General features: G+C 45.4%; 1 protein-coding gene across 1 annotated transcript in view; it reads left to right on the top strand.

Moving 5' to 3' along the window:
* ankrd27 (ankyrin repeat domain 27 (VPS9 domain)) overlaps positions 1-26506 on the top strand; it is a gene marked incomplete at both ends in the record, with an annotated part of 67872 nt that overhangs the window by 2022 nt on the left and 39344 nt on the right. Inside the window, 14 exons of the mRNA XM_083663303.1 lie at positions 8089-8403; positions 9614-9673; positions 9834-9887; positions 11444-11509; positions 13211-13287; positions 15027-15148; positions 17455-17533; positions 18223-18355; positions 18737-18832; positions 20343-20464; positions 21071-21153; positions 22062-22177; positions 23330-23422; positions 25845-26045. Coding sequence (XP_083519429.1) covers positions 8089-8403; positions 9614-9673; positions 9834-9887; positions 11444-11509; positions 13211-13287; positions 15027-15148; positions 17455-17533; positions 18223-18355; positions 18737-18832; positions 20343-20464; positions 21071-21153; positions 22062-22177; positions 23330-23422; positions 25845-26045 — 1617 coding nt within the window. The remainder of the gene's footprint in view (positions 1-8088; positions 8404-9613; positions 9674-9833; positions 9888-11443; positions 11510-13210; positions 13288-15026; positions 15149-17454; positions 17534-18222; positions 18356-18736; positions 18833-20342; positions 20465-21070; positions 21154-22061; positions 22178-23329; positions 23423-25844; positions 26046-26506) is intronic.

Here is a 26506-nt window from a genome sequence, read left to right as displayed (position 1 = left end):
CATTCACTTTAATCACAGTCCAGTCTCAGGTCATCACATTCACTTTAATCACAGTCCAGTCTCAGGTCATTACATTCACTTTAATCACAGTCCAGTCTCAGGTCATCACATTCACTTTAATCACAGTCCAGTCTCAGGTCATCACATTCACTTTAATCATAGTCCAGTCTCAGGTCATTACATTCACTTTAATCACAGTCCAGTCTCAGGTCATTACATTCACTTTAATCACAGTCCAGTCTCAGGTCATTACATTCACTTTAATCACAGTCCAGTCTCAGGTCATTACATTCACTTTAATCACAGTCCAGTCTCAGGTCATCACATTCACTTTAATCACAGTCCAGTCTCAGGTCACATTCACTTTAATCACAGTCCAGTCTCAGGTCATCACATTCACTTTAATCACAGTCCAGTCTCAGGTCACATTTACTTTAATCACAGTCCAGTCTCAGGTCATTACATTCACTTTAATCACAGTCCAGTCTCAGGTCATCACATTCACTTTAATCACAGTCCAGTCTCAGGTCATTACATTCACTTTAATCACAGTCCAGTCTCAGGTCATCACATTCACTTTAATCACAGTCCAGTCTCAGGTCATTACATTCACTTTAATCACAGTCCAGTCTCAGGTCATTACATTCACTTTAATCACAGTCCAGTCTCAGGTCATTACATTCACTTTAATCACAGTCCAGTCTCAGGTCATTACATTCACTTTAATCACAGTCCAGTCTCAGGTCATCACATTCACTTTAATCACAGTCCAGTCTCAGGTCACATTCACTTTAATCACAGTCCAGTCTCAGGTCATTACATTCACTTTAATCACAGTCCAGTCTCAGGTCATCACATTCACTTTCATTACAGTCCAGTCTCAGGTCATCACATTCACTTTAATCACAGTCCAGTCTCAGGTCATCACATTCACTTTAATCACAGTCCAGTCTCAGGTCATTACATTCACTTTAATCACAGTCCAGTCTCAGGTCATTACATTCACTTTAATCACAGTCCAGTCTCAGGTCATCACATTCACTTTAATCACAGTCCAGTCTCAGGTCATTACATTCACTTTAATCACAGTCCAGTCTCAGGTCATTACATTCACTTTAATCACAGTCCAGTCTCAGGTCATCACATTCACTTTAATCACAGTCCAGTCTCAGGTCATTACATTCACTTTAATCACAGTCCAGTCTCAGGTCATCACATTCACTTTAATCACAGTCCAGTCTCAGGTCATTACATTCACTTTAATCACAGTCCAGTCTCAGGTCATCACATTCACTTTAATCACAGTCCAGTCTCAGGTCATTACATTCACTTTAATCACAGTCCAGTCTCAGGTCACATTCACTTTAATCACAGTCCAGTCTCAGGTCATTACATTCACTTTAATCACAGCCCAGTCTCAGGTCATTACATTCACTTTAATCACAGTCCAGTCTCAGGTCATTACATTCACTTTAATCACAGTCCAGTCTCAGGTCATTACATTCACTTTAATCACAGTCCAGTCTCAGGTCATTACATTCACTTTCATCACAGTCCAGTCTCAGGTCATTACATTCACTTTAATCACAGTCCAGTCTCAGGTCATCACATTCACTTTAATCACAGTCCAGTCTCAGGTCATTACATTCACTTTAATCACAGTCCAGTCTCAGGTCACATTCACTTTAATCACAGTCCAGTCTCAGGTCATTACATTCACTTTAATCACAGTCCAGTCTCAGGTCATCACATTCACTTTAATCACAGTCCAGTCTCAGGTCATTACATTCACTTTATTCACAGTCCAGTCTCAAGTCATTACATTCACTTTAATCACAGTCCAGTCTCAGGTCATTACATTCACTTTAATCACAGTCCAGTCTCAGGTCATTACATTCACTTTAATCACAGTCCAGTCTCAGGTCATTACATTCACTTTATTCACAGTCCAGTCTCAAGTCATTACATTCACTTTAATCACAGTCCAGTCTCAGGTCATTACATTCACTTTATTCACAGTCCAGTCTCAAGTCATTACATTCACTTTAATCACAGCCCAGTCTCAGGTCATTACATTCACTTTATTCACAGTCCAGTCTCAAGTCATTACATTCACTTTAATCACAGTCCAGTCTCAGGTCATTACATTCACTTTCATCACAGTCCAGTCTCAGGTCACATTCACTTTAATCACAGTCCAGTCTCAGGTCATTACATTCACTTTAATCACAGTCCAGTCTCAGGTCATTACATTCACTTTAATCACAGTCCAGTCTCAGGTCACATTCACTTTAATCACAGTCCAGTCTCAGGTCATTACATTCACTTTAATCACAGCCCAGTCTCAGGTCATTACATTCACTTTATTCACAGTCCAGTCTCAAGTCATTACATTCACTTTAATCACAGTCCAGTCTCAAGTCATTACATTCACTTTAATCACAGTCCAGTCTCAGGTCATTACATTCACTTTAATCACAGTCCAGTCTCAGGTCACATTCACTTTAATCACAGTCCAGTCTCAGGTCATTACATTCACTTTAATCACAGCCCAGTCTCAGGTCATTACATTCACTTTATTCACAGTCCAGTCTCAGGTCATTACATTCACTTTATTCACAGTCCAGTCTCAGGTCATCACATTCACTTTAATCACAGCCCAGTCTCAGGTCATTACATTCACTTTAATCACAGTCCAGTCTCAAGTCATTACATTCACTTTAATCACAGTCCAGTCTCAGGTCATTACATTCACTTTAATCACAGTCCAGTCTCAAGTCATTACATTCACTTTAATCACAGTCCAGTCTCAGGTCATTACATTCACTTTAATCACTGTCCAGTCTCAGGTCATCACATTCACTTTAATCACAGTCCAGTCTCAGGTCATTACATTCACTTTAATCACAGTCCAGTCTCAGGTCACATTCACTTTAATCACAGTCCAGTCTCAGGTCATCACATTCACTTTAATCACAGTCCAGTCTCAGGTCATCACATTCACTTTAATCACAGTCCAGTCTCAGGTCATCACATTCACTTTAATCACAGCCCAGTCTCAGGTCATTACATTCACTTTAATCACAGTCCAGTCTCAGGTCATTACATTTACTTTAATCACAGTCCAGTCTCAAGTCATTACATTCACTTTAATCACAGCCCAGTCTCAGGTCATTACATTCACTTTAATCACAGCCCAGTCTCAGGTCATTACATTCACTTTAATCACAGTCCAGTCTCAGGTCATCACATTCACTTTAATCACAGTCCAGTCTCAGGTCATCACATTCACTTTAATCACAGTCCAGTCTCAGGTCATTACATTTACTTTAATCACAGTCCAGTCTCAGGTCATTACATTCACTTTAATCACAGTCCAGTCTCAAGTCATTACATTCACTTTAATCACAGTCCAGTCTCAAGTCATTACATTCACTTTAATCACAGCCCAGTCTCAGGTCATTACATTCACTTTAATCACAGCCCAGTCTCAGGTCATTACATTCACTTTAATCACAGTCCAGTCTCAGGTCATTACATTTACTTTAATCACAGTCCAGTCTCAGGTCATTACATTCACTTTAATCACAGCCCAGTCTCAAGTCATTACATTCACTTTAATCACAGTCCAGTCTCAGGTCATTACATTCACTTTAATCACAGTCCAGTCTCAGGTCATTACATTCACTTTAATCACAGTCCAGTCTCAAGTCATTACATTCACTTTAATCACAGTCCAGTCTCAGGTCATTACATTCACTTTAATCACAGTCCAGTCTCAGGTCATTACATTCACTTTAATCACAGTCCAGTCTCAGGTCATTACATTCACTTTAATCACAGTCCAGTCTCAGGTCATCACATTCACTTTAATCACAGTCCAGTCTCAGGTCATTACATTTACTTTAATCACAGTCCAGTCTCAGGTCATCACATTCACTTTAATCACAGTCCAGTCTCAGGTCATTACATTTACTTTAATCACAGTCCAGTCTCAGGTCATCACATTCACTTTAATCACAGTCCAGTCTCAGGTCATCACATTCACTTTAATCACAGTCCAGTCTCAGGTCATCACATTCACTTTAATCACAGTCCAGTCTCAGGTCATTACATTCACTTTAATCACAGTCCAGTCTCAGGTCATCACATTCACTTTAATCACAGTCCAGTCTCAGGTCATCACATTCACTTTAATCACAGTCCAGTCTCAGGTCACATTCACTTTAATCACAGTCCAGTCTCAGGTCACATTCACTTTAATCACAGTCCAGTCTCAGGTCACATTCACTTTAATCACAGTCCAGTCTCAGGTCATTACATTCACTTTAATCACAGTCCAGTCTCAGGTCACATTCACTTTCATCACAGTCCAGTCTCAGGTCATCACATTCACTTTCATCACAGTCCAGTCTCAGGTCATCACATTCACTTTCATCACAGTCCAGTCTCAGGTCATTACATTCACTTTCATCACAGTCCAGTCTCAGGTCACATTCACTTTAATCACAGTCCAGTCTCAGGTCATTACATTCACTTTAATCACAGTCCAGTCTCAGGTCATCACATTCACTTTAATCACAGTCCAGTCTCAGGTCATCACATTCACTTTAATCACAGTCCACTCTCAGGTCATCACATTCACTTTAATCACAGTCCAGTCTCAGGTCATTACATTCACTTTAATCACAGTCCAGTCTCAGGTCATCACATTCACTTTAATCACAGTCCAGTCTCAGGTCATCACATTCACTTTAATCACAGTCCAGTCTCAGGTCATTACATTTACTTTAATCACAGTCCAGTCTCAGGTCATCACATTCACTTTAATCACAGTCCAGTCTCAGGTCATCACATTCACTTTAATCACAGTCCAGTCTCAGGTCATCACATTCACTTTAATCACAGTCCAGTCTCAGGTCATCACATTCACTTTAATCACAGTCCAGTCTCAGGTCATTACATTCACTTTAATCACAGTCCAGTCTCAGGTCACATTCACTTTAATCACAGTCCAGTCTCAGGTCACATTCACTTTAATCACAGTCCAGTCTCAGGTCACATTCACTTTAATCACAGTCCAGTCTCAGGTCACATTCACTTTCATTACAGTCCAGTCTCAGGTCACATTCACTTTCATCACAGTCCAGTCTCAGGTCATTACATTCACTTTAATCACAGTCCAGTCTCAGGTCATCACATTCACTTTAATCACAGTCCAGTCTCAGGTCATTACATTCACTTTAATCACAGTCCAGTCTCAGGTCATCACATTCACTTTAATCACAGTCCAGTCTCAGGTCATCACATTCACTTTAATCACAGTCCAGTCTCAGGTCATTACATTTACTTTAATCACAGTCCAGTCTCAGGTCATTACATTCACTTTAATCACAGTCCAGTCTCAGGTCATTACATTCACTTTAATCACAGTCCAGTCTCAGGTCATTACATTCACTTTAATCACAGTCCAGTCTCAGGTCATCACATTCACTTTAATCACAGTCCAGTCTCAGGTCATTACATTCACTTTAATCACAGCCCAGTCTCAGGTCATTACATTCACTTTAATCACAGTCCAGTCTCAGGTCACATTCACTTTAATCACAGCCCAGTCTCAGGTCATTACATTCACTTTAATCACAGTCCAGTCTCAGGTCATCACATTCACTTTAATCACAGTCCAGTCTCAGGTCATTACATTTACTTTAATCACAGTCCAGTCTCAGGTCATTACATTTACTTTAATCACAGTCCAGTCTCAGGTCATTACATTCACTTTAATCACAGTCCAGTCTCAGGTCATTACATTCACTTTAATCACAGTCCAGTCTCAGGTCATCACATTCACTTTAATCACAGTCCAGTCTCAGGTCATTACATTCACTTTAATCACAGTCCAGTCTCAGGTCATCACATTCACTTTAATCACAGTCCAGTCTCAGGTCATTACATTCACTTTAATCACAGTCCAGTCTCAGGTCACATTCACTTTAATCACAGTCCAGTCTCAGGTCATCACATTCACTTTAATCACAGTCCAGTTTCAGGTCATCACATTCACTTTAATCACAGTCCAGTCTCAGGTCACATTCACTTTAATCACAGTCCAGTCTCAGGTCATCACATTCACTTTAATCACAGTCCAGTCTCAGGTCATCACATTCACTTTAATCACAGTCCAGTTTCAGGTCATCACATTCACTTTAATCACAGTCCAGTCTCAGGTCACATTCACTTTAATCACAGTCCAGTCTCAGGTCATCACATTCACTTTAATCACAGTCCAGTCTCAGGTCATCACATTCACTTTAATCACAGTCCAGTCTCAGGTCATCACATTCACTTTAATCACAGTCCAGTCTCAGGTCACATTCACTTTAATCACAGTCCAGTCTCAGGTCATCACATTCACTTTAATCACAGTCCAGTCTCAGGTCATCACATTCACTTTAATCACAGTCCAGTCTCAGGTCATCACATTTACTTTAATCACAGTCCAGTCTCAGGTCACATTCACTTTAATCACAGTCCAGTCTCAGGTCATTACATTCACTTTAATCACAGTCCAGTCTCAGGTCATTACATTTACTTTAATCACAGTCCAGTCTCAGGTCACATTCACTTTAATCACAGTCCAGTCTCAGGTCATTACATTCACTTTAATCACAGTCCAGTCTCAGGTCATTACATTCACTTTAATCACAGTCCAGTCTCAGGTCATCACATTCACTTTAATCACAGTCCAGTCTCAGGTCATTACATTCACTTTAATCACAGTCCAGTCTCAGGTCACATTCACTTTAATCACAGTCCAGTCTCAGGTCATTACATTCACTTTAATCACAGTCCAGTCTCAGGTCATCACATTTACTTTAATCACAGTCCAGTCTCAGGTCATTACATTCACTTTAATCACAGTCCAGTCTCAGGTCATTACATTTACTTTAATCACAGTCCAGTCTCAGGTCATTACATTCACTTTAATCACAGTCCAGTCTCAGGTCATCACATTCACTTTAATCACAGTCCAGTCTCAGGTCATCACATTCACTTTCATCACAGTCCAGTCTCAGGTCATCACATTCACTTTAATCACAGTCCAGTCTCAGGTCATCACATTCACTTTAATCACAGTCCAGTCTCAGGTCATCACATTCACTTTAATCACAGTCCAGTCTCAGGTCATCACATTCACTTTAATCACAGTCCAGTCTCAGGTCATTACATTCACTTTAATCACAGTCCAGTCTCAGGTCATTACATTCACTTTAATCACAGTCCAGTCTCAGGTCATCACATTCACTTTAATCACAGTCCAGTCTCAGGTCATTACATTCACTTTAATCACAGTCCAGTCTCAGGTCATCACATTCACTTTAATCACAGTCCAGTCTCAGGTCATCACATTCACTTTAATCACAGTCCAGTCTCAGGTCATTACATTCACTTTAATCACAGTCCAGTCTCAGGTCATTACATTCACTTTAATCACAGTCCAGTCTCAGGTCATCACATTCACTTTAATCACAGTCCAGTCTCAGGTCATCACATTTACTTTAATCACAGTCCAGTCTCAGGTCATCACATTCACTTTAATCACAGTCCAGTCTCAGGTCATCACATTCACTTTATTCACAGTCCAGTCCAACCCTTGTTGGGTTGGTGTTAGCTCGCTAATCTACTTTGTATGCTAGCTAGCTAGCTAACGTTAGCTACTAACTGTCAGCGTCAGCTCCGTGCGCTGTGTGTCTGTGCGCGTTGGAAGTGCTCTGGCATGAAATAAACGCTGTCTGTGGACACGGCCTTAGGCAAGCAGACAGATATTCAACACACATCTAATCAGTTTCTCCATTTCTGTTGTTGTTGTTGTTGTTGGTTTTAATGTAAAACTCTGTGAACTCAGCCTTACGTATTACATTCCTTTCTACTGTTGATGTGAGTTTTTCTACTGATGTACTCCAGTGTAGAGCTGCTTGTATCAGATTGAATCCTCACTGCATTCCACCCTGTGTGCGTGTGCGTGCGTGTGTGCGTGTGTGTGTGTGTGTGTGTGTGTGTGTGTGTGTGTGCGTGCGTGTGTGTCAGGAGGTGAGGATCCAGGACCGGCGCCTCCTGCTGGGCGCGGGCTTCCCCGTGGCGTGCTCTGCGGTGCCCATCCTGTTTGAGGAGACCTTCTACACGGAGCGCGAGCAGAGCTTCAGCCTGCTGTGTATCTCTAGGCCTCTGGAGGAGGAGGCGCCAGGCCCGACCGGGCTCGAACCCGCGGCCCCGTACTGTCTGACCAGCCTGAGGGACGTCAGGGACTTCCTGGGCCGACACACTCTCAAACTGGACAAGCTGATCCACGGCTTCACACAGAGCTTCAGAGAGCAGGAGAGGAGGGGCCTCAGACACACTATCGTATGACCCAACACCTTCTGCCTACTCTTCTTCTACTCCTACTGCTTCCTGCTGACTTTCCTCTCCTCCAAATTTATTAACAACATAGCAATGTACAATACAATACAGGGAGTGTGGGGGAAAATATAAAATTAACTTATCACAAAAACACAAGCATAAATAAAAAAATTACATGATACAGAACTGAAGAGAGAAAAACAAATAAATACAACTGAAAAAAGTGAATAATAATTGCGCGCTGCTGACGATAGGAGAATGCCATCTGTCAACACATTTTTGTGCCGAAACGCCTGGTTTGGCATGTGACACGCCCATGCATGTCCAGTACAATTCTAAGAGGCATGCGCTTGTGCACGCCCCCAATTTGCATTGCGCGCGGCGTTAAACCAGCGCAAACGCTAAATTAGCGTTTTTGCGACGATAGAGCCTATCGATAGAGCCTGATATGTTTTAAAATCTTTAAGAATATAGGATAAAGATGTCGGCACATTTTCATGCCCGAGTGGACCATACAACAATAATGGTAATAATGGCAATAATAATTGGGGAGGGGGGGGGGGGGGGAGCGGCAGGTGTATATTATGTTCTCTGAGGGGAGGCTCACTTTCCCACACTTTGAAAACCCCTGCTTTAATGTAACCAAACGTGTCACTCTATGATGTAGATAATTCATTTGAAGTTTAGTCCTATAAAGCTGCATCAATCCCGCTAGAAATAGACAAAGTTCCCAGAAGCGACGTGCTTTTACCTTCAAAATAAAAGCATCAATCTATTCCTTGGTACTGTGAATAAAAATCGGAGCAGTCGGTTAAAATGGACTTTTCGAAGGCAGCAGATATTCCTCCAAAGTGTTCTGTGTGTTTCGGATCAAAACGTTGCAGTGTGCCTCGATAAGGATATTCTTTAACTGCCATTATTGTGAAGGTTCTAACCGTAAGTTTCCGTTTTATTCTGGCTCACTTCACGCTGCTTGGAGTCGGTGCTGACATTTGCGTCTCCGGTCTGCACACGACTCGTTTATCACAAACGCTGTGTATATACACGGAATCAAAGGACAGAACGCAACGACAGTTTGCCGTTTCATGCAGAGACCGTTGTCATCTAAACGTGGCCTTAGGGGGATTTTCCCTCTTGACAGTGAGGAGAGCTGGAGCATAAATCTGTTTGTCTGAGTGAAAGTGAACTTGAGTCTCTTGTCTTGTGTCCTCAGGACACGGTGAACGGCCTCTATACTAAATGTCTTCAGTGTCTGTTGAGAGACTCTCGCCTGGTGAGTAGCAGCGGTGGAACCACATTGTCCTACTGCAGTACAAGTACTTAGTTCTACTTTCCACCACTGGTTCAGCAGCACACGCAGAGTTACATAACTTCCTGTTTGTTGGTATTTCCTGGTTTGATGATTATTCTGTGTGTTGTTGTGTTTTGTTTAGAAACTTCTGGCGAAGCAGGAGCTTCATATGACGCTGCTCAAACAGGCGGTTGAGGTTCGATGAGTCACCTGACATTTTACTTCTTCTAGTGTTTTTATTTTCTACTCCTGTCTTCCATAGCAGTCAGTCAGGTTCAACAGATAACCACGTGCAGGGTCCCAAATTAACTTTTTCGCTCATCTGTCAACGGCAGGTAACCTGAGAAAAGTTACCGGACAGAAATATTTTTTACCGGCCATAAAACGGCATCATGTATTATTTGACTAAAAAATAATTACCTTTTTGGTGGCTTAAAGGGATATGCAAACATATTATGCAGACCTATTGGTCGTCAAAGGTCAAAGTTCAAGGTCACTGTGAGGACTTTTTTATAAGTCCTTTATTGAGAGTATTCTTTGTTATTGTATTGTATGCTGGTACAGACATTCCAAAGTTACTCCCAAAAATAAATTGGGAAAGATTGTTAAGATCTGTGTAAAAATCATGGGGCAACAGCAGGCTGACCTGTACCACCTGTACTTGACTAGGCTGACCGTGAAGGCAGACAAGGTCTGCTCAGACAAAACCCATCCACTGTCAGCAGAGTTTCAGCTACTCCCTTCTGGTCGGAGGTACACATACCCCAAGATCAGAACCAACAGAGCGAAACATTCATTTATCCCCATGTCAATTATCCAGCTAAATAAGATGTGAGTTTCAGGGAAGCTGAAGTTTTTATTTGTTGTTTTATTGTTATCAGATATGCACTTTAAATATGCAGGGCTGCTAACGTGCACTTTAAATATGCAGGGCTGCTAACACGTGCACTTTAATACACAGCATTATTGCGTATTTTTGTAGTATTTTTGACCACTACAGATGATTTTATGATTTTTATGAGTTGTGTATGTTTTTATTTTAATGTGTTTGTGTCCTCATGTACTGTGCTGTACAACAAATTGCCTCCTTGGAGGACATTAAAGTTTTCTACTACTACTACTACTACTACTACTACTACCTCACGAACGCCATTCGGTAGCTCGTTAATGCAATATCTCAGGAACACCTTGACGGAATTTCTTCGAATTTGGCTCAAACGTCCACTTGGACTCGAGGATAAACTGATTACATTTTGGTGATCAAAGGTCAAGGTCACTGTAACCTCACGAATGCCATTTTCAAGCTCGTTAACGCAATATCTCAGTAACGCCTTGACGGAATCTCTTCGCATTTGGCTCAAATGTCAAATTCTGGACAGACATGGATGTTGACTCCTCACTTCTTGGTGGAGGCATATATCTGGGGTGTGGTCGTTATAGTTTTTTAATGCGCCAAACTCAAAATGTACCCACATTTGGCGCTTGGCGGCTGTTAATTTTGGACCCTGACCACGTGCTTACTTCATAGATAAGACACCTACTTCTTACATTTGTAATGTTTATTGTTTGATTTACTGCCTATACATTTATTGTACGTACATGCTACTTGCTTTATATACTACCATGAAAGAGACCTATTGCCAAAATGTCTACTTTTAAATATTTATATATTTGGTTCTCTCAAACATTGCTTGTGTTTTCTCAGATCTCCATCCAGTGTTTAACCTAGCCTGTCCTCTGCTTGTCTCCTAGATGTATCTTCATCATGGTATCCATGATCTAATCTTTAACTTTGTGGGAACGCTTGAAGCTAGTCAGGTGGGTTTGAGTCTCTCTCTTTTATAGACAGTAACACTAAACACATTGTTCTGCATAGAGGTTTATTCATTACACATGATCAGAATGCGTTACTGCTGCATAGAGATCTCAGTTTCAGCTCGGGTCCGAAAAAGCCCGTTGGGTAAAAAAAAAAAAAGATTCAGAGGGACAAGCCCGTCTTTATTGTCACACGGTTACACATCAACACATGCATGGAGGGCCACAACACACACATGCTGACGGTGGCCGGTGAAATTTGTCCTCTGCATTTAACCCATCATGGCTTTGTCCTTTCCTCCGGGGGGCAGGCCAGGAGCAGTGGTCGCTTTCTCGTACAGCGCCCGGGGACCAACTTCGGATGTTGTCGTCACTGGTCAGATGACGATGACGATCTGATCTTCTGCATGTTTTTAATGGGGGGGGGGGGGGGGGTTATATACGGAGGAACCCCCCTGGGGGAGCACGGGGAGAACATGCAAACTCCACACAGACAGAAAGGCCCTTACGACGAGATACCCCACCTGGGCAGTAGGCACTGAAGATATGGGGGGGAACACAACCACAGCGCCCACAGTGTCCCAGGCGAGAATCGAACTCAGGACCTTCTGACTGCGAGGCGACAGCTCTACCACTGAGCCACCGTGCTCCCTAGGTAGGGCCTGGGTAGGGCCAGAGGTGGAAAGAGTACTGACAAATCCTACTCAAGTACAAGGATTGTTCCTTTAGTGAAAATTAACTCAAGTACAAGTAAAAGTACTAGTCCAGGAAATTACGTACCGTAATTAAGTAAGATGAAAAAAGTAGCGTATTTAAAAGTACTCAAAGTAAAAGTACATTTGTGTTACTTTAAAAAAAAATTATACATTAATTATGTAACCTAATACATTTCATACTGAACAGCTTGTTCAGATGCAGCAGTTAGGGGCGAAACACAGTTTTGGTCTATATACAGTATATAGCTAATTTCACCTTTTCATAACAACTGTAGGGGGGTCAAATTTTATATAACTCGCCCTTTTGGAGTAAAATAGATGATAGAAAAGGGGGTGATTGACAGATTGCCTGTCCAGTGATCGCACAGCTTGCTGATCACGGACCAATAGCAGGCGGAGCTGTGGCTCTGGGAAACTCCCATCTCACGTGAGGTGCGGAAGGACTCAACCCACTCCCTCCCACTCTGCTGATGAAAAATCAAGATGGTGACACCCACCATTTGAACTCCGCCAGGAAAACGACATTTAATAGAGACACTGCGTAACGCGTCATCATTCAGAAGCCACGCCCAAGACGGGGGAAAACGGAAACCCCCCCTCCAATGCTGGCGTTCTCCTATGTCACGTGCATGGTTGCGTGTTGCACAAAAAGATCGTATATACGGAAGATGAACACTCCAACTTACTTCTTGACAGCTAGATCCACATTTTTCTTCTCGCCAATTCTCAATGGCTTCCTTGTTTTGCTCAGGACTACAAAAAAACTTTAACTGGCGATTTTTTACATTTGTTGTCTGCGCAGCCCCACCACACAACAGCTTTTAGCTATGTTTAATTTGAGGAAAATGACGCTGGTGTGTGGAAATGAACGGAGCTTTTCCCCTGTGATGGGCGTGGCCTATTTCATGCAGTGTCTCTATGGGATAGATAGGTCCATATTATCTATGTCTATGTATAAAACATAAATGTCATGATTTGATTTTTACAGGACGCTGCCTTCAACAAAAGCAGCAGGAGTCTGCAGGAGCTGCAGCAGAAAGAGCTGGGAGTCAAACCTGAGTTCAGGTCAGATCACCACACTCTTTGGAGGGACAGTGCATTATTTTCACTGTTCTGGCCTTTAAGAACATGACAGTAATTGGCCTGGTGGGGGCGTTATAACGTCGGTTGGTCGGTCGGTCGGTCACTTTATGGGTCACGTGGCCCACAGGGACTCTCAAGCAGGACACCCCATTTCGATTCCTGGTAGAGACGCTTCTTACATTCTCACATATGCTATAGCCGCCCCTGCGGTGCTGAACTGAATGCCCCTCAAGACCTTCCATAAAACCACCCAGGTACCCTGAAGGCAGCCTGGCTCACCTCAGCCTGTGATTGGCGCAGCCGCCCACAGCCTCCCACGTGTCACAGACACTATCTGCACACACAGCAGGCTGAGGATAGTCACTCCAAGCATTCAGCCATCGCCCCAAGTGAAGCAAGGGCAGCAACGCCGAATTTGTGAGAATCCTTGTTCTCACTCAGAAAATCTGGGTTGTAGGACAGACAGGACCCTCCTGATCCGCCTCAGGCTCATCCTGTATAGCACTCACTTTGTCTTGGCTAAGATCCGGGTGGAGGTAGACAACATCCTCCGGGCTGTAAGTGGACCCATGCCCTACAGAAAGTGCATCCTGGCTTTCTGACCACTGCTGGGTGTGAAACTCCACCAACCCCTGGTGAGCGGCCGGCTCACTCACCCCCGAATCGGCTGCGCTGGGATCGTCACAGCGCCCGGGCTCGCGGAGGCGACCAGCGGCCGCGCTGGGTGCGGTGCCACTGGGCAAAACCCAGTGGAAGACGGAGGCCCAATAACGGCGAGTGGCGGGAGGCAACGCAGCACAACGGATGCAGAAAAACGGGTCCGCGAGTGCGTGCTCCGTGTGCCTGGCCCCCAAACAGGTGACACAGGCTCTATGACAGTCGTCGGGCACCAAGCCGGCCCCGCACTGGGTGCACAGCTGCAGCGGTCCCACTGTCAGATCCATACCTCGCTAAGCGAATGGGGTGAAGCAGCCTAAGCTAGCGACAGAGGTAGCTAGCTAGCTGACAAGCTAGAGAGAGACTAGCTAACAACGAGTAACCGGCCGGCTATCGTTAAGCTAGCAGAAGAGTTAGCTTAAAAAGGTCAGAACCCAGTAGCTAACACGAGGTGAGAAGAAGAAAATATATATAGCACTTAGCTTTTGTTCCTGAGTCGGTTGTCCGCCGCCCGAAGCGAAGGCAGTCCGCTGGCCGGAGGAGGCGCAACGGTCAGGGTCTCCCGTCCGCTGTCTTTATCCGACGGGGGCAGTGAGACGGACGTTTGACTGAGAGGGAGCTAACGTAAACTAGTGTTATAACAAGCTAATTGCTAGGTCTCAGAGAAGGGCACCTACAGCGATGGCTGAATGCGCGCAAACTATCCTCACCCTGTGTGCGCAGATAGTGTCTGTGACACGTGGGTGGCTGTGGGCAGCTGCGCCAATCACAGGCTGAGGTGACCCAGGCTGCCTTCATGGGCACCTGGGTGGTTTTATGGAAGGTCTTTTTGAGAAAAAAGGCATTCAGTTCAGCGCTGCTGGGGAGGCTATAGCAGATGTGAGAATCTGAGTTCGAAACGAAGTAAAACATGAAAATTCTTGCTAGGTTAATTGGCCAGGTGACATGGTGAGCTGTTCCCACTGTCAATTAACCTTTCAAACCATTCTGCTTTCTATACCGGCTTTTTATAGGTCAATTACTAAAGTCCTTGTTGTTGTTGTTGTTGTTGTTGTTGTCTCCAGTATCAACCTGCCCCGGGCGAAGCGGGAGCTGAGCCAGCTGAACATGCAAACCTCCCCCCTCCTCAAAATGCTCTGCCTGAGGCGGGTCGCCCTGACCGCCACACAGCCACCACGCCACACCGGTACCAACAACTCATCTCCACTCAACTCAGCCAGCTCATCTCACAGGATGTGTGGTTAATATAGAATAGATTCCTTCACTGTGTCAGACAGACAGCAGGCTGAACTCTGGCTCCGCCTCTCCTCTCTGTGTGTCAGACAGCAGGCTGAACTCTGGCTCCGCCTCTCCTCTCTGTGTGTCAGACAGCAGGCTGAACTCTGGCTCCGCCTCTCCTCTCTGTGTGTCAGACAGCAGGCTGAACTCTGGCTCAGCCTCTCCTCTCTCTAATCAGATCAGCAGTGGGCAGAATGCGGGCTCTGTCACACACTAATGTGTTTATCCAGTTTGCTTTGGAAACCTTCCAAACTCATTGGCCCAAAACAACTCTGTCTGTCTGTCTGTCTGCAGACCATCTCCTCCTGATTTAATGTTTGTCAACGGACCAATTTATTCATTTGGGACGTAGCGAGACAGACAGACAGAGTGTCCTGTTGACATACAGTACAGGACTGCTGTAGTCCTATTCAGGTTCAAGTAGGGATGTTCATTTTGAAAAATTTCCATAATCGAAAATCGGGGGAAATTAACGATCAATTATCGATTATCGATCATATTAATAATAATATTTTATTATTATTATTATTATTATTATTATTATTATTATTATTATTATTATTTATTTTTTACAAAATGAATGCCTATGGCAGAAAATACGAAAGACAACGTGCTCTCCTCAATGAACTCTTTATTTCAATGTGTCTCCTCTCCAACACTGCTGTCCCTGGCGCATGCCGGTGTGAATTCCCCATGTTTAAAACAGTTTTGTTGGCACAAAGGCCCGTGCCCAGCCAGAAAACTAGAGACTATATGAAGCTCCACCTCACGTTAGTCAGCTGTGCAATGGAGTGGGGCGAGGAGGAACGAATTCCACCCAAACCTAGTCCGCAATTTTTTTTTTTATTTTTTTTTTAATAATAACAAAATGGATAAAAAATTTCACATGATCGATTCCATTCCTTAACGATCAATTACCGATTTTCGATAACTGATGAACATCCCTAGGTTCAAGTTTGTTTATATAGCCGTAATTCACAAGCATATCTCAGAGGACTTTACTGTGTCTAGCTAGATCTAACTAAACACAATCAATGAACCAAATTGAACAAACTTATATAAGACACGCATAGTGAAAAACACTTATTCTGCCCTTATTTGTTTCTCACAACAATGTGTGGGTCAGGGACATGACATTCCTTTTAAAATGATTTAATCAATTCATGACATGTCACTTTATTCCATAAAACCTATTTAGTTTGAATACATTTTCACAACATTATTATTATTTGATGTTTTTTCATCTCAAACCTCTAAAATGTCAGGTGGCCGTCCTTGCAAATTAACAGACTATGACAAAACTATATTTGAATGATAATGAATTCTAAATAAAATACCGTACTATGACCTTATTTTAAATTTGAAACCTTTCAAATAAACACAATTTTACAAATACCAATCGTTTTAAAGCTGTTGAGATAATTGAAAAACTTTTGCCCAACTTTTGTATGTTCTCAAATGTCAGGGGTGAAGGAAAAAGGTAATAACAGTAAACAGAATGTTGCATCAGATGACTGAAGTGAGCTTCATGACTGAGTGAAAAGATTTGTAGATCTCTCTCAAATAATGATACAAAATTTAATATTAAATATTTTCAATGAGTCATAGAGCTCAACAGGCACGTGACTTTTCGTGACGTCATTTGCCCCGGAAGTAAGTTCCGCGTCCATTTTCGCCATAGACATTTCAATAAAAAAAAATCCAAATATATATATAGTTTTAACGCTCGAACCAAGCCAACACGTGATCCAGAGAATTGAGTGACCATAAAACATTTGGTTTAAGCGAGAACAAAAAATAACAACCGTTGTTATTTTTTGTTCTCTGGTCGGCTCCCCGCTGTCAGGTGAAAAGAAGCAGCTGGCAACTGCGCATGTGTCGGAGGAAGCATGGGGCTAGTCTATGGCTTTCACCAGATCGGCAGAGAGGGTCTGCCCTGGGTGTCGGGCCGGGAGAGAGGCACCTGGGCTGGGTAGTGGTTGGGTGGTGGTAGGGGGACTGGCCTGGGTGGGTGTCTGGGGCCGGGAGAAGCAGCGACCGGGGCAGCAGGGGGAAATAGTCCAAATGCAATTAGGGAGAAAATGGGTGGAGAATTTGAAAAAATAATATATATATAAAAAGAGGCTTTATTGTCATTGACCCCTGAGCGTGTTTCTTCTTCTGCACTCCGTGTAGAGATGGTGTGCTCTGACCATGTCTCTTCTTCTTCTGCAGTCAGTATAGAGGCAGTGTGCGCTGACGACTTGCTGGCCGTCATCCTCTACCTGCTGGTCAAGACAGAGATCCCAAACTGGTGAGTGGGAGGGGCTTCACTGTGACCTTTGACCCTGGGACTCCTGGACAGGAAACCGAGGTCAGGTCAGGTCAGAGGCTTAACATACATGGAGGTTATTCAGCAGGATGCAGCATATTTGGAGCAGCACTAGTACAGTTGTATTTGAAAAGAAATAAGATGCGATTACATAGCACTTCATTGGTCCCTGGAAGAAAGTCAGGTGCCACAGCAGCAACAATTAGTGGAACAAGGTCAAGGAAGTGAAGGACAGGAAAGGTCTAGCCTGGTGTCCCACCTCTATGAATCTAATTTGCATAGCGATTCATAGGGTCTGGATGTGAGCCTATTATCCTATAGGCATCCTCACCAACACCAGTGAGGAGGGAACAAACAGACAGACGCACACACACGACCGATCACATGACCTTCCCCCGGCTTCACCTCTGGCGGAGGTAATTGATACCCCACCGGCTTCCCACCCACAGACACGGCCAATTGTGTCTGTGGGAACGCCTGACCAAGCGGGAAGTACCGCTGCCGGGAATTGAACCCGCGTCTCTGGGGTGGTAGGGAAGTGCTTTTACCTCTCAGATGCCTAGTTTGTGTAAAGTGGTTGTGTGTGTGTGTGTGTGTGTGTGTGTGTGTGTGTGTGTGTGTGTGTGTGTGTGTGTGTGTGTGTGTGTGTGTGTGTGTGTCTGTGTCTTCAGGATGGCCAACCTGTGCTACATCAGGAACTTCTGCTTCAGTCAGTCCAGTGAAGACGAGCTGAGCTACTGTCTGAGCACCTTTGAGGCTGCTGTGGAGTACATCAACCTGGGCAAGCTGCAGCAGACACACAGCGTGGGTCACACATGCACACATGCACGCTGGTCCCAGACTGACTCTGTCCTACCTTACCCTCTGGTCCCAGACCCACTCTGTCCCCTCTCTGGTCCCAGACTGACTCTGTCCCCTCTCTGGTCCCAGACCCACTCTGTCCCCTCTGGTCCCAGACCCACTCTGTCCCCTCTCTGGTCCCAGACTGACTCTGTCCCCTCTCTGGTCCCAGACTGACTCTGTCCCCTCTCTGGTCCCAGACTGACTCTGTCCTCTCTCTGGTCCCCGACTGACTCTGTCCCCTCTCTGGTCCCAGACCCACTATGTCCCCCTGCAGGTGGGTTGGTCCTGTTGGGTCCAGCTGGGTGGAGGTTCTGAAGCTGGTCATGTTCTCTGTGGTTGCAGGGTTCAGCAGAGCTGAGCGACACCACGGCTGTGTTCAGAGAGAGGATGAGTCTGCTGTGCCAGAGCCAAACCACGCCCATCCACTGTCTGTTTGAGGTAGGCCACGCCCACCCACTGTCTGTTTGAGGTAGGCCACGCCCATCCACTGTCTGTTTGAGGTAGGCCACGCCCATCCACTGTCTGTTTGAGGTAGGCCACGCCCACCCACTGTCTGTTTGAGGTAGGCCACGCCCATCCACTGTCTGTTTGAGGTAGGTCACGCCCATCCACTGTCTGTTTGAGGTAGGCCACGCCCATCCACTGTCTGTTTGAGGTAAGCCACGCCCACCCACTGTCTGTTTGAGGTAGGCCACGCCCATCCACTGTCTGTTTGAGGTAGGCCACGCCCATCCACTGTCTGTTTGAGGTAGGCCACGCCCACCCACTGTCTGTTTGAGGTAGGCCACGCCCATCCACTGTCTGTTTGAGGTAGGCCACGCCCATCCACTGTCTGTTTGAGGTAGGCCACGCCCATCCACTGTCTGTTGAGGTAGGCCACGCCCATCCACTGTCTGTTTGAGGTAGGCCACGCCCATCCACTGTCTGTTTGAGGTAGGCCACGCCCATCCACTGTCTGTTTGAGGTAGGCCACGCCCATCCACTGTCTGTTTGAGGTAGGCCACGCCCATCCACTGTCTGTTTGAGGTAGGCCACGCCCATCCACTGTCTGTTTGAGGTAAGCCACGCCCATCCACTGTCTGTTTGAGTGAAGCCACGCCCATCCACTGTAAAAATTACAGTTAGCTCTTGGAAGCTCTCACCCGTTTAAACTTTTGGCTAATGTAGCCCTCACCTGTTATTATGACAATTATTATGACTGGTTGCCGAATTCAAACACGCAACGAATAAGCAACATTTACAGCAGCAGCCTCTCCATGCAGGCAGTGGCCACTCTGATCCAGAGCATCGGAGCGGAGCGTGGAGCGGAGCGGGGGGATTTTGGCTTGAGCGGGGAGCGGGGAGCGGGGACCAGAGCGGTACCGGAGCCAAAGTTGGAGCGGCACCGATCACCCGCTCAGCACCGCTCAGTCCCGCTCCAGTTTGAATCACAACATGTTCGAAACAGAATGCATCGGTGCGTGGCCATGTGCACGCCCACTATTTTCTTGCCAGCTGCTGCGAGACGAGAAGGAAGAGAAACGAGCTCATGTTATTTGTATTAAGCAATGCCCATTGCCCAGGCGTTTAAACGCAAATTACAACACCCTGGCCGTTTTATCTCTTTTATTCTTTTGAGCGGAGCGGTGAGTGCGAGCGGGTGAAATCTGTATGGAGTGGAGCGGTCTGGAGCGGCCGTGAGCGCTGGAGCGGGTGGAAAGGACCGCTCCGGGAGCGAGGAGCCGTAATTATCACCACTCCGCTCTGCTCACATGCTCTGCTCTGATCCGTGATTGGTCCCATGATTATCAATTGTTAACATTTTAAAATATATATATATTCTTCTCATGTTTCCCACATTGTGTGTGTGTGTCTGTGTGCGTGTGTGTGTGTGTGTATGTGTGCGTGTGTGCGTGTGCGTGTGTGTGTGTGTGTGTCTGTGTGCGTGTGTGTGTGTGTGTGTGTGCAGCACATAGCAGGGGGTAATGCTCTGGAGGTGGAGCGTCTGCTGAGTGAAGGAGAGAGTGAAGAGGAAGTCAGGATGTGTCACCCTCTCTGCTCCTGTGACCAGTGTGACCACACGGTGTCCGGGTAACACACACACACACACACACACACGCACGCACACACACACACGCACACACACGCACACACACACACACACACGCACGCACGCACGCACACACACACACACACGCGCACGCACGCACGCACGCGCGCGGGAGGCCACTGACTATCCATAAGTACCTCCTACAGCACCGCAACAAAAACCTACTTTGCACAACTGCAAAGAGATCCACTTTGCAGGTCTTTGTGGCAAAGTGGGGGAAAGTACCACATAGTGTCCGCATATTGAGTCCCTATGCGCTCATTTACTTGCCCGGAAAGCAGGTTTTTCATGCAGTGGTACAATCCCACGTTAAAAAATCCGAACTATCCCTTTAAATGTGGGGACAATTTTAGATCCTGCCTCTGCCAATACTCAATTTTCAGATTGATTGGCCAACTGGTTGGGGAGATACATATGACACAGACAGTTTCCTTCATTCTGTAGTAGGATAGTAGGATTATACACTTACGTGTGTGTGTGTGTGTGTGTGTGTGTGTGTGTGTGTGTGTGTGTGTGTGTGTGTGTGTGTGTGTGTGTGTGCGTGCGTGCGTGCGTGCGTGCGTGCGCGCGCGCGTGTGTGTCTACAGGCGGCTGAACGACCCGTCCATCGTCACTCCCTTCTCCAGAGACGAGCGAGGATACACTCCTCTGCATGCTGCTGCTGCCTGTGGTGAGTACACCTGTCTGTGGTGAGTAGGGCTGTCTGTGGTGAGTACACCTGTCTGTGGTGAGTAGGGCTGTCTGTGGTGAGTAGGGAGTAGGGATGGGCATTTCTAGCAAAAACACTATTCGAAATTTGCTGGCCAAAGTCGACTTTTAATCGAAATTCGAAAAAAGAAAAAAAATGTAAAAAAAAAGAAAGAAAAAAAAGTCTAAGGCTTTATTAATTAATAGAAAAAGCTTCTGCTGTGGATTTTTAGCTCAAACAAGCATTGCACCACTGAAGTAAAGAACATGTTACATGACATTGACATTTTCAAAAATAAAAAACAGTTTTGACAATCATGAGTGGTTCATTAAATATTTAGTAGGCTCAGGTCTGAGTGCCAAAGGGGTGCCAAAGTCACCCCCTCTCCCTCTTCATGGGATTTCATCCGCCATTCATTTTTCCATAAACCTTGCTTAAAATGCTTATAAAAATTTTTTACTTGCTCAAACCAAGCGATTCGACTCTACTTAGAATCAGGGGAGACAATGCAACATTTAACTAAAAAAAAAAAAAAAAAAAAAAATCTTTTTTTGAATTTCGACTTTCAATAATAAAAGTCGACCTTGATAATAACAACGATTATTCGAAAATTCGAAATTCGATGCCCATCCCTAATAGGGAGGGGGACCAACCCGCCCCTGAGACTACCCCCTTGTCTAGTGACAGATCCGGGTGAAAGGAGCGTCTCGAGAGTGTGCATAGCTCACCAAATTGTGTTCATACATACACACCACCACCCAGGTAACATCTAGATAACTCCATGTCTGAAAGGGACTTAATAAATGTGTGTGTGTGTGTGTGTGTGTGCGCATGCATGTGTGCGTGTGCCTGTGTGTGTGTGTGTGTGCGTGTGCGTGTGTGTGTGCCAGGTCAAGCCCAGCTAATTGACCTGCTGGTGGGTAAAGGAGCGCCGGTCAACGCCACAGACTACCATGCCCTGTCTCCCCTACACCTAGCCTGCCAGAGGGGCCACCAGGGTGTCACGGTACACACACACACACACACACACACACACACACACACACACACACACACACACACAGGAAGTGGACCCCAGGAGGAGTAGTCATCACTATGGTAATGACTAATAGGGATCTTTAATAAACATACATACCATACCCTGTCTCCCCTACACCTAGCCTGCCAGAGGGGCCGACCAGGACGTCATCATTGACATATTCAAGATGGACGATGTGTCTCCACTTCCTACTTATTATCAAAAGTGAAGTGAAAATAGCCCAGGTCAGAGCGCTGCCATCTTGGTCTGGTGACGTCATTTTGGGAGCAGAGTCTACACAGTAGTGATCAGTGGAGCAGAGTCTACACAGTAGTGATCAGTGGAGCAGAGTCTACACAGTAGTGATCAGTGGAGCAGAGTCTACACAGTAGTGATCAGTGGAACCACAGTGTCGATTTCCCGTCCCCTCAAATCACTTTTTACACAGCTGCTTCCATCTTTGCGTAGTGGTGTTGTAGTCTCTGAGTAAAGTCTCTGTGTGTTGCTGTCTCTGAGTAAAGTCTCTGTGTGTTGCTGTCTCTGAGTAAAGTCTCTGTGTGTTGCTGTCTCTGAGTAAAGTCTGTGTTGCTGTCTCTGAGTAAAGTCTGTATTGCTGTCTCTGAGTAAAGTCTCTGTGTGTTGCTGTCTCTGAGTAAAGTCTGTGTTGCTGTCTCTGAGTAAAGTCTGTGTTGCTGTCTCTGAGTAAAGTCTCTGTGTGTTGCTGTCTCTGAGTAAAGTCTGTGTTGCTGTCTCTGAGTAAAGTCTCTGTGTGTTGCTGTCTCTGAGTAAAGTCTGTGTTGCTGTCTCTGAGTAAAGTCTCTGTGTGTTGCTGTCTCTGAGTAAAGTCTGTGTTGCTGTCTCTCCTGTAGTTGCTGTCTCTGAGTAAAGTCTCTCTGTGTATTACTGTCTCTCCTGTAGTTGCTGTCTCTGAGTAAAGTCTCTCTGTGTATTACTGTCTCTCCTGTAGTTGCTGTCTCTGAGTAAAGTCTCTGTGTTGCTGTCTCTGAGTAAAGTCTCTGTGTTGCTGTCTCTGAGTAAAGTATCTGTGTGTTGCTGTCTCTGAGTAAAGTCTGTGTGTTGCTGTCTCTCCTGTAGTTGCTGTCTCTGAGTAAAGTATCTGTGTTGCTGTCTCTCCTGTAGTTGCTGCTGTTGCACTACAAGGCCAACACAGATGCTCAGGACAACAATGGCAACACAGCGCTGCACCTCGCCTGCAAGTACGGACACGAAGACGTGAGTCATACACAAACACACATACACACACACAAACACACTTACACACACACAAACACACTTACACACACAGACCCGCGCGCGCGCACACACACACACACACACACACACACTCTGAGACGGTTGAAGTTTCCCACTGAGGCTCTCAACTGAAATAATTACACTCATGTGAGTAGGGATGGATACAGAGCACCGGTATTTGAATTGGTACCGGTTCCTGATTGGTCGGTACCAGGAGTATTGAGGAGGTCCTGGACGGTCTTTGCTGCTATCGGTATATATATATTTTTTTTACCATTCCCTAACGATGATGAAGCAGCATCAGGCGTTTGAGGTTGCGTGTTTACACTCCTGTCCTGTCACTACGCTTGCGGCAGGTTTAAAAGATTGAAAAGATCCGTGGTATATTTGGAATAAAACTAGTTTCATGATGGGCTTCACGCTGTTGACTCACACAACAACAGAGGCTGAAAGATAAAGCGAGTGACTGCCCTGTGATGATTGGGAGGGAGACAGACGGACAGAAAACTCTGCTTCGCTTTGCTGAACCTGACCTCTTTTCTGACAGATTATGTGAACGTTGCCAACTCTGAATACAGAGCAACGAACAGCCACGGTGTTAACTTGACCTGTAATGTTAGCTCGCAGCAAAGTTACATCCAGAGCCATCCATTCAGCAGGTATGGTGCGCAGACTCCGCATAACGTATCTGAATCCATCACGCTGGTTTGTTACATCATCTTTAGAAAACGGGTGTGCTTTAAAGAGGTTTCATGTTGGTGTTAGGGATGCCACGGTGTGGACATTTTCCCACCGGGTAATAAACGCGTGACAGCACCGGTGTTACCGGTTACACCGTAAAAAAAAGTCCTCACGGTCCGTATTTTTAATTTACCTGCTCTCAGTGACACACCCGTCAAGATAGTCACCAATGCAAGCATGGTAGGGATGTCAGGTTAACCACAGAGAATAGTTTGGAGCGGTTACGTTTGTCGGTCTATAAATTAGGCTACTTTGCACACAGTCCTTTCTACCCCATGTTTCTCCCCCAGTCAGTCAGCCCCTCCCATCCCTGCTGCTGCGCGCTGTTGTGAGCGCTGTCTGTCAGCCTCATATAACGTTAAACACTGGGGACAGATCTCCTGCTGGAGATAGATAAACTAACATCATTAGCCACAAATCTGGGGATATTTTCTGGCCATGGGATTAACGTGACCAGCAAGCAGCAGTAAGCCAGGCAATGACGATAGCCGAGTAGCATCAGCATGTGCTTTTATCACAGCTAAGTCATCAATGCTAACTATTACCATCAATGTTAGCGGAGGTTTAGCTAACATATTAGCATCAATGCTAGCGGAGATTTAGCTCTGTTAAAACCACATTTCCAGAGATGGCAGTGGCAAGAGATTACACCCAGGCTTAGATAAGGGTCTTGCCTACATGTGTATGAGGGGGGGATTGTGTTCACAACATGGACAACTAACGTTACTTGCTCAGTTGCTGGTCTGTCTAACCAGAGATATGATGCACTCAGACAGCCAGGATAGAGGGAGCGCTTGTAATATACACCAGCGCAGCTGAGCGCATGTTGAAACTGTCACGAGCGGGTGGAGTTGAAGGTGTTACCGGTGGGTATGTTATGTAATCGGTGTATGCCTCACCACCGTGTAACACCGGTAACACCTAATATCGCGGCAAGCCTAGTTGATGTGCACTTTTTGAAAGTCCGCACTGTTGTGATATAATTGACTTCCAAACGTTTGTGGGTGGAGCCTATTTCACAAAAATCCCATAACTCAACGCATTGTCCCATGCTAACCAAAGTTGGTGCAGGTGCACAGGTATGTACTTGGAGCTAGTACAGTACAATTTTGTGGGTGTCATTTTGCTTATAGGGGGTGCTATAGCAGTATTTAAAAATTGTAAAGGCCATAACTCGGTGGTTGTAAATCGTAGAAACACTATTGCTTGACTGTTGTTTTCCTTGGGTCAAGCCACATCTATCCATGGAGGGCCCGCCCAGCTCCGCCCTCGAGGTTTCTCGCCATTTGGAATTTTGTCCAAAACTACTTTTCTGTTACTCCTATACAAATAATGTCTGGACTCTTCTGCACAAAACACCGTTTTATATAATCGACTTCCAAAGTTTGGTGGGTGGAGCCTATTTCACAAAAACGTCTATACTATAAATCATCAATCTGGGTTGTTTACCTTTGGAAAATGCTTCCTGCAGATTAAAGACAACACACTACGTGAAGTTGTTTGAATGATGTTTTTTTCTCTAAATGTGCAGGTTGGTTATTTTCCGTAGCGGTGCCTGGCGGAGATCTGCACTCTCCACTTTTCTAGTAAGCGGATGTGTTCAGATGCACTGAGCCTGTGTGTGTGTGTGTGTGTGTGTGTGTGTGTGTGTGTCTCTCAGTGTGTGAAGGCCCTGGTGTATTATGACCTTGCGGCGTGCCTGTGTCTGGATGTGCATAACGAGAAAGGCGACACGGCACTGCACATGGCGGCGCGCTGGGGCTACGAGGGCATCCTCCACGTTCTGCTGGAGAACGGAGCGAGAACCGACATCTGCAACAAGAACCGAGAGTCCCCTCTGCAGTGTGCACTCAACCCCAAGGTCAGTCCTCTGCAGTGTGCACTCAACCCCAAGGTCAGTCCACTGCAGTGTGCACTCAACCCCAAGGTCAGTCCTCTGCAGTGTGCACTCAACCACAAGGTCAGTCCTCTGCACTGTGCACTCAACCCCAAGGTCAGTCCTCTGTAGTGTGCACTAAACCCCAAGGTCAGTCCTCTGCAGTGTGCACTCAACCACAAGGTCAGTCCACTGCACTGTGCACTAAACCCCAAGGTCAGTCCTCTGCACTGTGCACTCAACCCCAAGGTCAGTCCTCTGCACTGTGCACTCAACCCCAAGGTCAGTCCTCTGCAGTGTGCACTCAACCTCAAGGTCAGTCCTCTGCACTGTGCACTCAACCCCAAGGTCAGTCCACTGCAGTGTGCACTCAACCTCAAGGTCAGTCCTCTGCACTGTGCACTCAACCCCAAGGTCAGTCCTCTGCAGTGTGCACTCAACCACAA

This window comes from Poromitra crassiceps, assembly GCF_964638095.1.
Source record: "Poromitra crassiceps genome assembly, chromosome: 30".
Lineage (NCBI taxonomy): Eukaryota > Metazoa > Chordata > Actinopteri > Beryciformes > Melamphaidae > Poromitra > Poromitra crassiceps.
Note: the sequence above shows the minus strand (reverse complement) of the source record. Positions and strands in the feature narration are given on the sequence as shown.